Source organism: Lepidochelys kempii, chromosome 1 (genome assembly GCF_965140265.1).
Source record: "Lepidochelys kempii isolate rLepKem1 chromosome 1, rLepKem1.hap2, whole genome shotgun sequence".
Classification (NCBI taxonomy): Eukaryota; Metazoa; Chordata; order Testudines; family Cheloniidae; genus Lepidochelys; species Lepidochelys kempii.
This window is the reverse complement of record NC_133256.1, coordinates 198,093,886-198,106,184: the sequence shown is the minus strand read 5'-3', so window position 1 is coordinate 198,106,184 and position 12,299 is coordinate 198,093,886. Positions and strand designations below refer to the sequence as shown.

Here is a 12,299-nt window from a genome sequence, read left to right as displayed (position 1 = left end):
AGTACCTATCCTTGGGGGTGGGCTCCCAGCATTCCCTAGGGCTGGCTACTCCTCAAGCAGCTGTCCCTCTGGAGAGCCTCTCCTTGGAATATGAGTGAATCAGCCACCCCCAGAGAACCCTAGAGTGCAGGTGATAGGAGAAGCACAGGCCCCAGGGAAGACTGAGCTCCTGCTGTCTAGTTTTGTGGCTAATGGCAGAATTCTAGCCCTGCCAGGTTTTGCCACCTTCAACTCAAAACAACATTTTACTTGCAATGTAAATGAACCCAAGGCAACACAGCTGTTGTACTGGGTGGGGCCAAGGCATGATGTGCATGGAAATATCCACCTCGGAGTATTTCTGAGGCACCATTAATAATGGAAAATGACAGTTTGGGGGGGGGCTAAGATTCACGTCAGTTCTTATGTCATTTGGATCTATTTGCTCAGGCAATGCTACAGGGAACCCCATGGATACAGTAGCTGTAATTTTTTTTATATAACAGGAGCCCCTACAGACCCCCTACCACTAGACGCGCAGCATTGCCAGCTCTCGCGCTTTTATCATTAGTGTGATGATATTTGGTGTGTTTCTTGGTTAAGGCAGGGGGGTGAGAGGAGTCTGGCGAGCTGGGTTATCTCCTCAGCTCCACCACTGGCTCACTAAGTGACTCACTAAGTCACTAAGTGACCCTAAGTGCATCCCATGAAGCGAGCCGTAGCTCACGCAAGCTCATGCTCAAATAAATTGGTTCGTCTCTAAGGTGCCACAAGTCCTCCTGTTCTTTTAAAGTGACCTTTGTTGAGTCCTATCTCCTTCATGCTTCCGTTTACTCTTGTGTAAAATGGGGCAGTAAAACAGGCCACTGTGTTGTAAAGCGTTTTCAAATCTCATGATGCCAGGTGCAATCTCAAGCACTTGTCTCATTCCTGGCATTCCGGAACTCATACATAAAGGTGCAGATGACAAAAATGAAGCAACTGAAGAGATAGATAACTCTTCAGATATGAATAACTCTCAGTGACATTCGGTGCACACTCTCTCTTTTGTGAGTGGTTACTATTCACTCATGAAGAAGGAGCAGAACATTGCCTCTGGAGCAGATTAGATGCCATTCTGATAAGTGCCTTAAAAGTATGTAGATAGAGGCTAGACTGGTTGGTTTATTAGGGAAAATGTCTGTGACACTGTTGATCACAGGGTGAACACAGTGTATCCATTGATAGTTCTGCATGAGTCAAATGACGGGATAAAACCCATGCTTGCATTATGGGAATGTAAGTGAAAATCACTCTGGTGGGATTAACAATGGTTTCCCCCAAACTTACTGATCCTGACTTTGTTCTGTAGCTGTGTCATTTGTTTATTAGGCCTCATCTACCCTGGGGATTTCAGCCTTTGATAGCTGCACACCCCTAGTATAGATGGGGAAAGTACCTCTGCAGTTTACTCCAGTTTGAAACAGGGGTAAGCTACCCCTTACTAAGCCTTGACATTGTAGCATGCTGCTGGCACTGTAAGATGAAGTCTGGATATTATGCCCAGTTGTTGGAATGAGTTGAGGAGAATGGGATTTCTAGTATCTCAGAACTGTACATGTAAACCAGACATAATGAGCATTTGTATCAAATAATAGCTTGAGAAGGCGATGACTCCTAACACTCAGCCACTGCTGTGTTGGAAAGAAGGTTCCTACACGTGCTTTGTTCTGTAGATTTAATTTTCTACTTGACTGGTTTGAAAATAATTTCTCTCTCCGTACCAAGAAGCTAGCACACTACCTCTGGCTGGTACATTCCGTCGATATTTAACCACCTGTGTTCCAGTTCACCACTTTCCTGTCCTGAAAAGCTCTAGTTAGAACTGGGCCCTCAGAGTAACCATGCTGTGAAGAGCCGCAGAGGCACAACTGCTGTATCATCAAGGCCCAGAACTTGACTTTTGCTTGTTTGACCTCGATTCTCTTTCCCTCCATCATTAAGCTGCTCAGGCAAGGTCGATCCCTCTGGTCTGAAGTCAGCTGGAACTGGATTGCTACAATCCAAAGCACATGCTGGTCACTGGTGAATGTTTAAATGAATAAATAGGCTAAAGATAATGTGGAAGTTGCTTTTCATAGTGTCACACAGTTTACGGCCAAAAGGGACCATTAGATCACCTAGTCTGACCTCCTGTATTGCAGAATCCCTTAAATTTCACCCAGTTACCCTTATACTGAGTCCGAAAACTTGTATTTTTCAGTCTTGATCTGAAATAAGATTCTTTTCTCTCCAAAGTCTACAATCTGCATTGGTACAGGGGGCAGTGAGGGAGAGAGGAGTGAAGCTTTGTCTTTATTGCTATGTAATTTCAAGTCCTATTATGCTATTCAGCCGTGCATCATATCTTTATCTATCAACCCTTCTCCACATAAGGCGCCTAGCAACCGTTAAATTATAATGACACAAAGCAACGAAAACATCCTGAAATTGCATAAAGCAAAACTCAAATAAAATGCTTATTGGCCAACTAAAACAGCCATCAACATGTGTGCTCAGCCTTCTCCGCTGCCCCTTCCCCCCATCTGCCCAATCTAGTTAGATTATAAACTCCTTGGGGCAGAGACTTTCTGCTCTCCTTTGTGCATACAGTGAGCTCCATGCTTGATTGGTCCTTAGGCACTACCATAATAAACCTAATTAATCAGCATCCGAAGCAACAGAGCGTCAGTGGTTATAGGAGGACTCGGATACTGAGTGGTTTAATATTGTTTTAAAGGCATGTTGGTTACTAGTACTGGTTTGTGCATAAATTTTCAATGCCACCGTTGCTGAAGTCCTAAAGAAATTGTTAGAAAAAGAAACAGACTACAGTTCGACGAATCCCTCTCTGTGCAGCGAGATGGTGGAAAGGTTGGAGTCACTGGAGCTCTGACAATTTACACTGGCTGAGGAGCTGCCTCATGGCACCCATCTGTGTCCAGGGCTCCGTTCACCTAGCACAGTTGTTCCTGTGAAGGATCTCTGCGTGTTGCCAGTATTTCCCCCTGCAGGAGAAGAATGACCTTCACATGCGCGGTGTCTGACTGTGGGTGAGCGGGTTGCTCCACATCCAGAGGTGTTATCTGTTACTAGCGCTGGTGGCGGTTAGTGGTTAGTGTAGGGCCAGGAGTTACTGCTGACTTGTTATGTAACCAGGGTGAGTCCTTAGGGTAAGATTGTGACCTGCCCTTACACCAGAACACAGGAGAGTAAGGGGTGCAAAGTCCTGCCATATTCCGCTGCACAGGCTACCTGCATGACAGGTCACAGCATGGTATGGGCCGGGGGGAGGATATAGAGAATGGACAGGCAGGGAATGGGCAGAGCTCTGGCACCGTCCCCCTCCAATACATCAGCTGGCAGAGCAGTGCTGAGCTGGCCTGGAGGGAGAATTCATCTGCTGCTGTCACAGAGCAGAAGAAAGCTACCTCCCCACAAGAGCAAGGGGGAGCCAGGAGCAAAATGTCCCTCTCAGAGTTGAAATTCCCTCCCTGGTCTGCTTGTGGGGCAGTGTAATGCTCTAGTCCAGCTCTTAATCTCCTTGTGTTGCAGGGTCCCTTTTATAAAATGGCAATCATCATTCTGACCTTTATAAAGCTCTTTGAGAGCCTCGGAAGTGCCAAAGCAAGGCAAAGTAGTTATTCATTATGAACCACTAGGGTGCGCATAGCAACAGAGGTGGAAATCATTTGCAACTGCCTATGTGGAAAGAGCTAGAGACAGCGTAAGGACTAGTGTAAGCAGTGCTTCATTAAACAATGGTGAAGGCAAAGCCGGCCAATCTTGGGCCACGTCTACACTACCCGCCGGATCGGCGGGTAGTGATCGATCCCCAATCGCTCTGCCGTCGACTCCGGAACTCCATCAGGGCAAGAGGCGGAAGCGGAGTCGACGGGGGAGCAGTGGCTGTCGATCCCGCGCCGCGAGGACGAGAAGTAAGTGATTCTAAGTCAATCTAAGATACGTCGACTTCAGCTACGCTATTCTCATTGCTGAAGTTGTGTATCTCAGATCGATCCCCACCCCCAGAGTAGACCAGGCCTTGGAGGATTATAGACTTGCTGTGAAGAGCTGACTTGGACTAGGAACCTCACAGAGTACTTGATTCTCACTATCCCTGTTATAGTGAATGATAAACAGTATATATTGCTGTGAGCAAAGAGAAAGGGAGGAGTACCTGGGGTGTTTGTTCTCTATTCTTGTACCTTTCTCTCCTCTTTGAGAGTGATCTCCAGCTGGAGTTCAGGCAACAGCAAGTCTGTTGCGATGGGAACCTCCAGCTGTTCCTTTGTCAAGATGTACATTTCTCACTCACAATTTCATTGACACGTGGCTGGGGCGTTGGATAGCTTTTCCATCAGTGAGGTTCTGGTGTGTGTGTGTTCCTCAGAATTGTAACATGTCTCAGTATGACCATGCAACAGAAGCTTATATCTTTACATACAATATCGCCACACATATTTCAACAGGACAATAATGTTCAGCAGGTTATGAGGTTTTTCAAATGATACCTCACAAGGCATGTATTGTATAAAACTTATCATAGTTTTGTAAAAAGTGTGCATATGGGGGTACAGACTATCAAACCCACTCTGAAGTCAGTGCCACTTCCTGCAGCAGTGGAGAAATAAGTGTGGCATGGTATGGTATTCCCACCCTTACTTCTCTGCTGGTGGTGGTGGTGGCACTGCCTTCAGAGCTGGGCGCCCGGTCAGCAGCCATCACTTGACTCCGCCTTCAGAGCTGGTTGGCCAGAAAGCAGCAGCAGAAGTAAGGGTGGCATATTGCTGTGGGTAAAATGTGAACAATACCATTTTTCCCGGAAAGCTTCTCACCCCCACCCCACCCAGAACACATTTCATCCCCCACTTTGAGAACAGTGACACAGAATGAGAGGTTGGGGAGGAATGCTTTCTGCCGTGTTAACTAGAAGAGAGAATTGAAGAGCTGGAGTGATGTGAACTCATCTATACAATATAGGAATACAGAGTATATGAAAGCTTGGATGCAAATTCCATCTATTGACTGTTAGCTATTGAAGGTGGCAGAACATGTTGCTGGAAAAGTAATTTCTCCTAGACTGACAATAAAATCTTGGATTTGTGCTATAACCTCCATACTCCCACTGCATGATCTCCATACATGTCACATACATGCAAACACATACCACTTGACCATAGAGTTGCAAGAATTTTATTAATTTACAAAAAAACAAAAAGACACCACAGTTATTAGAATCCATTCATTTCTAAAATGTAATTTACATTTACACTGAATATTCTTGAGCCCCTTGGACAGGGCTCTCCACTAGTTGGAGAATAAGAGATTGGTACATAGGATTGGCATCAAACACAGTCTCCTGCTTCCAGCCATGGCTTACACATGATGCTTCAGAGCAATGCAAAGGAATAAAATAAAGCAGCTGTTTCAGATCTATCTCATACCAGTGTAAATAAGGAGTAACTTCACAGAAGTCAGTGGGCTAGATCCTCCACTGGTGTAAATCTGCATCAGGTTACACTCTCTAGACTGATCATCACTTATACTGGGAGAGGACCTGTCCCAATGAATTTGCATTGTTGCAAAGTGGGAGGAAAATCAGACCCAATACATCTAGCTAATTCTCTCCTGAATTTTGAAGTTATCAGATGATGCCCTGGAGCATGAGGGTTGTTTACTTATAGCTTATATAGTTATTAATTATCATAAAATTATCCAGACCCATTTTAAAGTCCAGCCCCAGTGTCTGACACCGACCTCCTTCATCTGTGAGTTCCACAGGTTGATCAAACCCTCTATGAAGTAGTTTTACCTACATCCTTGTCCTTACTGTATAAAAGTTCATCCAGGTGGAGGGGGGGATGCCTACACACAGCAATAAATAATTAATGAACATTTCAGAAAATAAACCTGAAAACAGTGCGGAAAAGTCCAGCTATAAAATGGAATGATTCTCAGTCAGCTCTTCCCTAATGATTAATGGATTCTGATGTGCCCATGTTAGTTCAGAGATTTTATTTCCAATTAACACCTAGAAGAAGTTACAAGCAGTTGCTGAGGGTCAGGCTGGTACATCCATTTAGTTAATTGCCATTGGGCTTGGCCTTGGGTTTGGGTTTGGACTTGCGCTTCTTGTTGGGTCTTCTGGGGCCAGGTCCTTTATCCAGGAATTTTATGGCATCCTGCACCCATTTAAGATCAGGCTGCACACAGATCTTGATGCCTCGTTTGGTGATGAACCTGCAGGGGAAGAAAAGGAAAACCAGGCTGCCATTAAAATTCTTCTCTGTGCATGTTTCTATTCTGTGGCCTATGTGGTGTGGTACAAAGGTTTTGTCTGCAGGCATTTGGGATGGCTGCATCACTAAAGAGTGGAAAAGCCAGGAATGAGCTGGTTCTGCTGTATGGGTATGGACATCAACTCTACATACATGGTATGTGTGTGTGTGTGTGTGTGTATATATATATATATATAATGTATTCATATACATACATAGACATATGCTGTATAGCCAGAAATTTCAAAAGAGCTAAGCACCTGGCATACTGAGTTGGCCCCTCATTTATCCCACAAGAACCAAAATTAAACAGATGCTCATGAGATTGAAGGACTGGTCACATCCTCTAGAAGGAGGGATAATCACACTTCGCTGTTCTGTACGTTTCCTTCACACAGCTCAGCGCAATGCACCTCATTGCCAATTCACAGCACCGTTTGCTATTCCCCAGCATGCCACTCAAAACAGCTCTTGCTCTTTGTGAGATTTCCTCCCAATTTCTTGATCAAAAAGGTTTGTCTGTTCAATCAATCAGATGCTCCTCTGAACAGCACAAATCCTCCAGACCTTTGGAGGTTCATCCACTAACAGTTACTACATGCTTGAAATGAAAGAATGCTCTTCAGTAGTATGTTTTGGTCAGACTGAAGACCCTCATGTTTGCTGTGATTCAGTTCTACCCCTGTCCTTCCTCTCCTGCTATCAGCAGCATGTGTCTCTAGATTAGTATGAAGAGTGGTCCAGATACTTACATCACAGCTTTTACTGGTATGTTCTGGTTCTCGTATTTAACAAGTCGTCTGATGTCCAGCTGCTGTGTGGACAGGTCTACACAGGAGCTTCTGGACGCAATTTGACTTGCAACACTTCCTACAGGGGAAAAAAATAGATGGTAAATTAATGCTAAATGAACACTCATTCTTTACACTAAGTGGAAATTATTGCGTGTTAAATTACAATTGAAATACCTATAGATGTATGAACTGGGATCCATTTCCTAAGTATGCTTCTTACATAGGAGCTATACAACCAAACTCCTGATCATCTGAGATCATTAAAAAGCCAAGGCAATTGTTGTAAGAGTAAATGTCTTGGCCAAATTCCAGTGTGGATAGTAATTACATTCTGCCTTCCTAAATTGCCTCAGCAGTTTCAGCTGGGTCCATTGCTCTTCACTTTCTCTCCTAAACTGTCACGTAGCAGTGCTTTGCTGTCAGAGGGCTGCTGGGTTCCCAGAGACGGCTTGAAGCGATCTGTGTACATAAAGTATCCAAAGCATTTTGGGTTCTTCTGGGACGTAAGGTTCTGGATGAATCTGCGATACTTTAATTAAAAGTGGGCGTGTGAGCACGTGTGTGCCTGTCAGCTTCACTCGGAAATAGATGTGCACCACATGCTGCAACCAGGTGTGTGCATGCAATAATCCTAAGAGTTGGTGCTTGCGTAGCACCTTTGCTGGGAGGATCTCAACCTACTTTACCAAGGAAAATCAGTATTATCATCCCCGTTTCACAGGAGAAGAAACTGGGGCACTCTGATTTAGGGTATGACGCTTGAGACATCCTGGGTCTGATTTTCAGAGGTGTGGAGTACCCAGAAAGTCTTGAAAGCACCCAAAAATGCCGGCAACCAGCAAAAGTGTCCACTTTTGAAAAAGTAGGTGTAAGAAGCAGAGTGGGATTAGAATCTGGGGACTCTGAATTAAAATCCCCAAATGTGGCCACTGGATTTACTGCCTGCCCATGTGGGATTATTTCCACCCTCTCACACCTGGCTCTAAAGCGTATTCCCTATACAAGCAGAGTTTCTCTAAGTGGTTTGGAAGGGGTTTGAGTGGATATCCGCTTTTCTGATGCAAAGATGTGTGCCTATAACTCCCTTGTCTGCCCATTTCTTAACACTGCCCTTTCTGATCCCTCTTATGCTGCTCAAATCCCTCTCCGCTTTCCTCTCTGTCTCCCACATACTTATGTTACTCCATTCTTTTCTTCTGCCTCCTGCTGCCTTCTGTTTTCCTCTTCACTTCATTTCTCTCCCCACTTTGCTGCTGCTGTTGCTCTGCTTCTTCCACTCCATTCCCTGGGGCTCTTACTCTCCTTCCCAGCAAAATCTTTGTTTCCCTCTGTTCCAATAATTTTTTAAAAATCAAACCCACTTAGAGGACAATTAACTACAGTGGGGGGAAAATCAAATGCTTCAGTTTGCCTCTCTCCTCCCCCTTCCTATTCACCTGCCTTTGGAAGTTCTGTATCTTCTACCCAATTGCTCACATCCACAGAATCACTTCTAACGGGGCTACCACCTGAGACTTTTGATCTCTGCCCCATCTCCCCACATATCACCTGCTATGCACAGTCCTTCTACAGAAAGTTTCAGCTACATTTTATGGCAAATTATACTGTCAGGTACACAGGATTGGAACAGCAACAACAAACACACACTACAGGGGTGAGCCCTCTGGATGTCTAGTGCAGATTATTTTGCGTCTGTGTGGGTGGGGTTGTGTTTGGGGTTTGTGGAGTTTTGTGAAGGTACTTTTTTTATACTCATCATTGTGTATTCTTGTAGTTCTACCTGAACTGGGTATGACTGTGATTGTGCATGTGGGTTTTTTTGTTCTTGTTGCACGCATCTGTTTATGTGTATTTGTACATGTGCTTGTGTGTGTGCGGATGAGCTTTTGCAACAAGTGTGGTCTATTACAAGTGTCGTGGTCTATTAATTGTTCATGATTAATAGGAAAAAGATCTAAGTGTCGCTGTGGACAGTTAATTTAAAAGACCAATGTGAAGCTGTGCTCCTAAAAACAAAACAAGTGTGTAAACCTTATTAAGAAAGAAATAGCGAATAAGACTGAAAATATCATAATTTCATTGTATCAATGAATGGTGTCATGTAGTCTTGAATGCTATCTTCACTTCTAGCCACCCCACCTCAAAAAGGATTTAGCACAAATACACAAGGATTCCACAGAAAGTCAATAAAAATTACTAGAGTCTTGGGAAGATTACCATACAAGGAGAGACTAAAAGACCAGGACTATATAAATCAGAGCGGAGACAAATAAGAAGTGACATGATAAATATAAGAGCTGCCATACTGGATCAGACCATGGTCCATCTTGCCTAGTATCCGGTCTCTGACAGAGGTCAACACCAGAGCTTCAGGAGGAGAGTACAGAATAGTGCAATTATGGAATGATCCACCCCATCTTCCACTCCCAGCTTTTGGTAGTCAGAAGTTTTGGGTTGCCCCAAGCATGGGATTGTGTCCCTGACCATGTTGGCTAATCGCCATTGATGGACCTAGCCTTAGAGCCCTGAGCTGATACAAAATTTGTATCCGTATCCAATCCGCAAAAATGATCTGCAGATATCCGCACCCTCAGATGCAAATATCCACAGATTTGCAGGGCTCTACCCATCCTCCATGAACTTATCCAGTTCTTTTTTGAACCCAGCTATAATAAGACAAAAGTACATACAGTAATGAATAGACTGTAGAAAATGAACTGGGAGCTCTCAGTTTTCATAACATTAGAAGAAGGGCACAACCAACAACATTAAAAGCCAACAGCCTTGAAACTGCCTGAAAGACATGCTTTTTATAAAATGCATAATCAACCTTTGGAACTCATTACCACAATATATCAGGAAGATCAAAAAAGTTTTAGACATTTATATGGATAATGAGAGCATCCATTGATACTTTAGTTAAACTCAAAGGTTTGCAGGGGATATAAGCCCTCTTGGGCGTAAACCAATCACCAGTTGATAGGGGTTAGGAAGAAACTTCTCCTGTGGGCAAGTTATTCCATAACTGTTCACTATCAGTTTTCTCACTCCTTCCTCCTACATACTGGGTACCGGTCACTGCCCGAGACAAGACACTGGATTGGATGGACCACGGGGCTGATATAGTATGGCTATTGCTACGTTTCTGTTGAGTTGAAAACTTACCTCTCACGGTGCTCACAGTAAAGAGGCTGAGACAGAAAATGACCAGGATGTCTGTGCCGTGGAGTTTCATTGTTGATGGCTTCCTTGGAGTGGCAGAGATGAAAATGATAATCGGAGCCCCTTTCACCGAGCTTATATATCTTGCAATGGTCAGCTAACTTCCTGAACTCAATGAAAGGGGCGTCATGGTGGGGGAGAGTAGAGATGGAAATTTTGAGAAGCAATCAGTACTTTTTTTAAAGGTGCAGAAAACTCCTCCCTTCCCTTGCTAGACCCCTCTGAAGGCTTTTTCCTGCCACAAACTGAGCTGTGGTTGCCTCTTGCTAACACTTTGAAAGCATGTCTTATTTTAGGCTGAAAAAAAATCACCTTTCTGCAGTGGAAACCAGTAATGTTCCTGTCCTTTGATATCTAGGCTATGAGCATTCAAAATTATAACCCACCACAGAGGCAAAGAGTGACGGCTCAGAGCTAGGTCACTCCAGGACCACTTAAAAGGGAAACATGAGTTACAAGAGAGGATCATTTGCTAATGGAAACAGGAATCAATTGGTTTGTCCTTAGCAGCTGTACGTCAGTGGTGGCTGTGACTTTACCCTGGATACAATCTGGATTGATGGACAGCTGTGTCACCTCAATTTTCCAACCTGTGATGCCTTTTACACTGCTTCGCTGTGAGAGCAGCCACTCTTAGTCTGCTCACCAGTGATGGATTAACTCACAGACTCATAGGCCCCGTGCCCAGTGCCCCTGGCCAATTTGGGGCCCCCCATAGGAGTACCAGAACCTGTGTAGAAGTGAGGGGGCCATCAGCACTGGAACTGTGGCTCCATCCTACTACTCCTCTTCCCCTGGGGCCCTGCCCCCAGCCAGGCCAGACGCCAGTGCCAGGCTGTAGTAAGAGCCACCCAGGGAGACCAAGCCACTGTGGGGAGCCCAGGACCCTCCACCTAGGCAGGGAGCCAGGATGCCTAAGAGCAGGCCCTGCCCCATGTCTCCACCACCTGGGGTGCACCACCCAGGGCAGTTGGAGGGTCCAGAGTTCCCCATTGAGGCCCAAGCTCCCTAGGCGGCTCTTATCACTGCCCAGCTCCAGCTTCCGGCCCGGCCAGGGGGCATGGACTTGGGGGAAGATGAGAAGCAGGGCCTCCCCTGCCACTTCCATTCTGCGCTTGCCTGAGGCTATTATTATTATTATTATTAAAAAGTGGGTGGGCATGACCCCCCGACCCCTCTCCAATTCTGGCACCCCTGGGCCCCTGGGGTGTGGGAGGCCCAAATGTTCTTGGTGCCCAGGGCCCCAATAAATCTTAATGTACCTCTGCTGCTCACACACAGCCTCCAGCATGTAAATCACTCCCAGCTTTTTTGTATGAGTGCTATAGCCATTAGCCAGCTACCCATGAATTACACTACAGGGCCACTCCAGCCAATGCCCAGTCCCAGACTTTCCCCCAGAAATGTGTGTCTTGTGCTGCCCAGCCCCTTCCTGGACAATACAAGCTCATATAAAGTCCACCATTTCATTAATAGAAAATGATATGCACAAATCCCATTATCCCAAATGAAGTTTCCCAAACATTTCAATCCAAACACATTGGTTTAGATAAAACAATAAAACAAGTTTATTAACTACAGAAAGATAGATTTTAAGTGATTACAGGTAATGATGCATAAGAGTCAGAATTGGTTACAAAGAAAATAAAAGGTAAAATGCAATGAATATCTAATTTAACAAGCTAAATGAATTCAAAGCAAAGGTTTCTGACACCACATGCTACAGCAGTCTTACTGGCTGGAATCCTTTCAGCTCAGGACCCCTCCCCCAGTTCAGTGTTAATTTCCTTGTCCCTCAGGTGTTGTTGATGCCATGGGCAGAGGGAAAAGGAGGAGTGTTTGAGGGGGCATCTGTTCCCCTTTCTTTTAATTCTCTTCTTCTTTGAAAATCATCCCCAGCTGAGGTTCAGGAGACAGAAGATCTGTGGGGATAGGAACCTCCAGCTGTTTCTTTGCCAAAAATGTAGATTTCTCATGCATACCCTTTTTCCTGCCGAACAATGCA

The 12,299-nt window shown here is 44.9% G+C and overlaps 1 protein-coding gene across 1 annotated transcript; it reads right to left on the bottom strand.

Annotated features, from left to right (window-relative positions):
* Nucleotides 1-5,225: 5,225 nt before the first annotated feature.
* LOC140905463 (cytokine SCM-1 beta-like) lies at nucleotides 5,226-10,424 on the bottom strand. The gene is given in 3 exon segments (XM_073328874.1): nucleotides 5,226-6,240; nucleotides 7,031-7,148; nucleotides 10,238-10,424. Coding segments are annotated over 3 exon segments (462 nt in total). The 3' UTR covers nucleotides 5,226-6,083.
* Nucleotides 10,425-12,299: the final 1,875 nt, after the last annotated feature.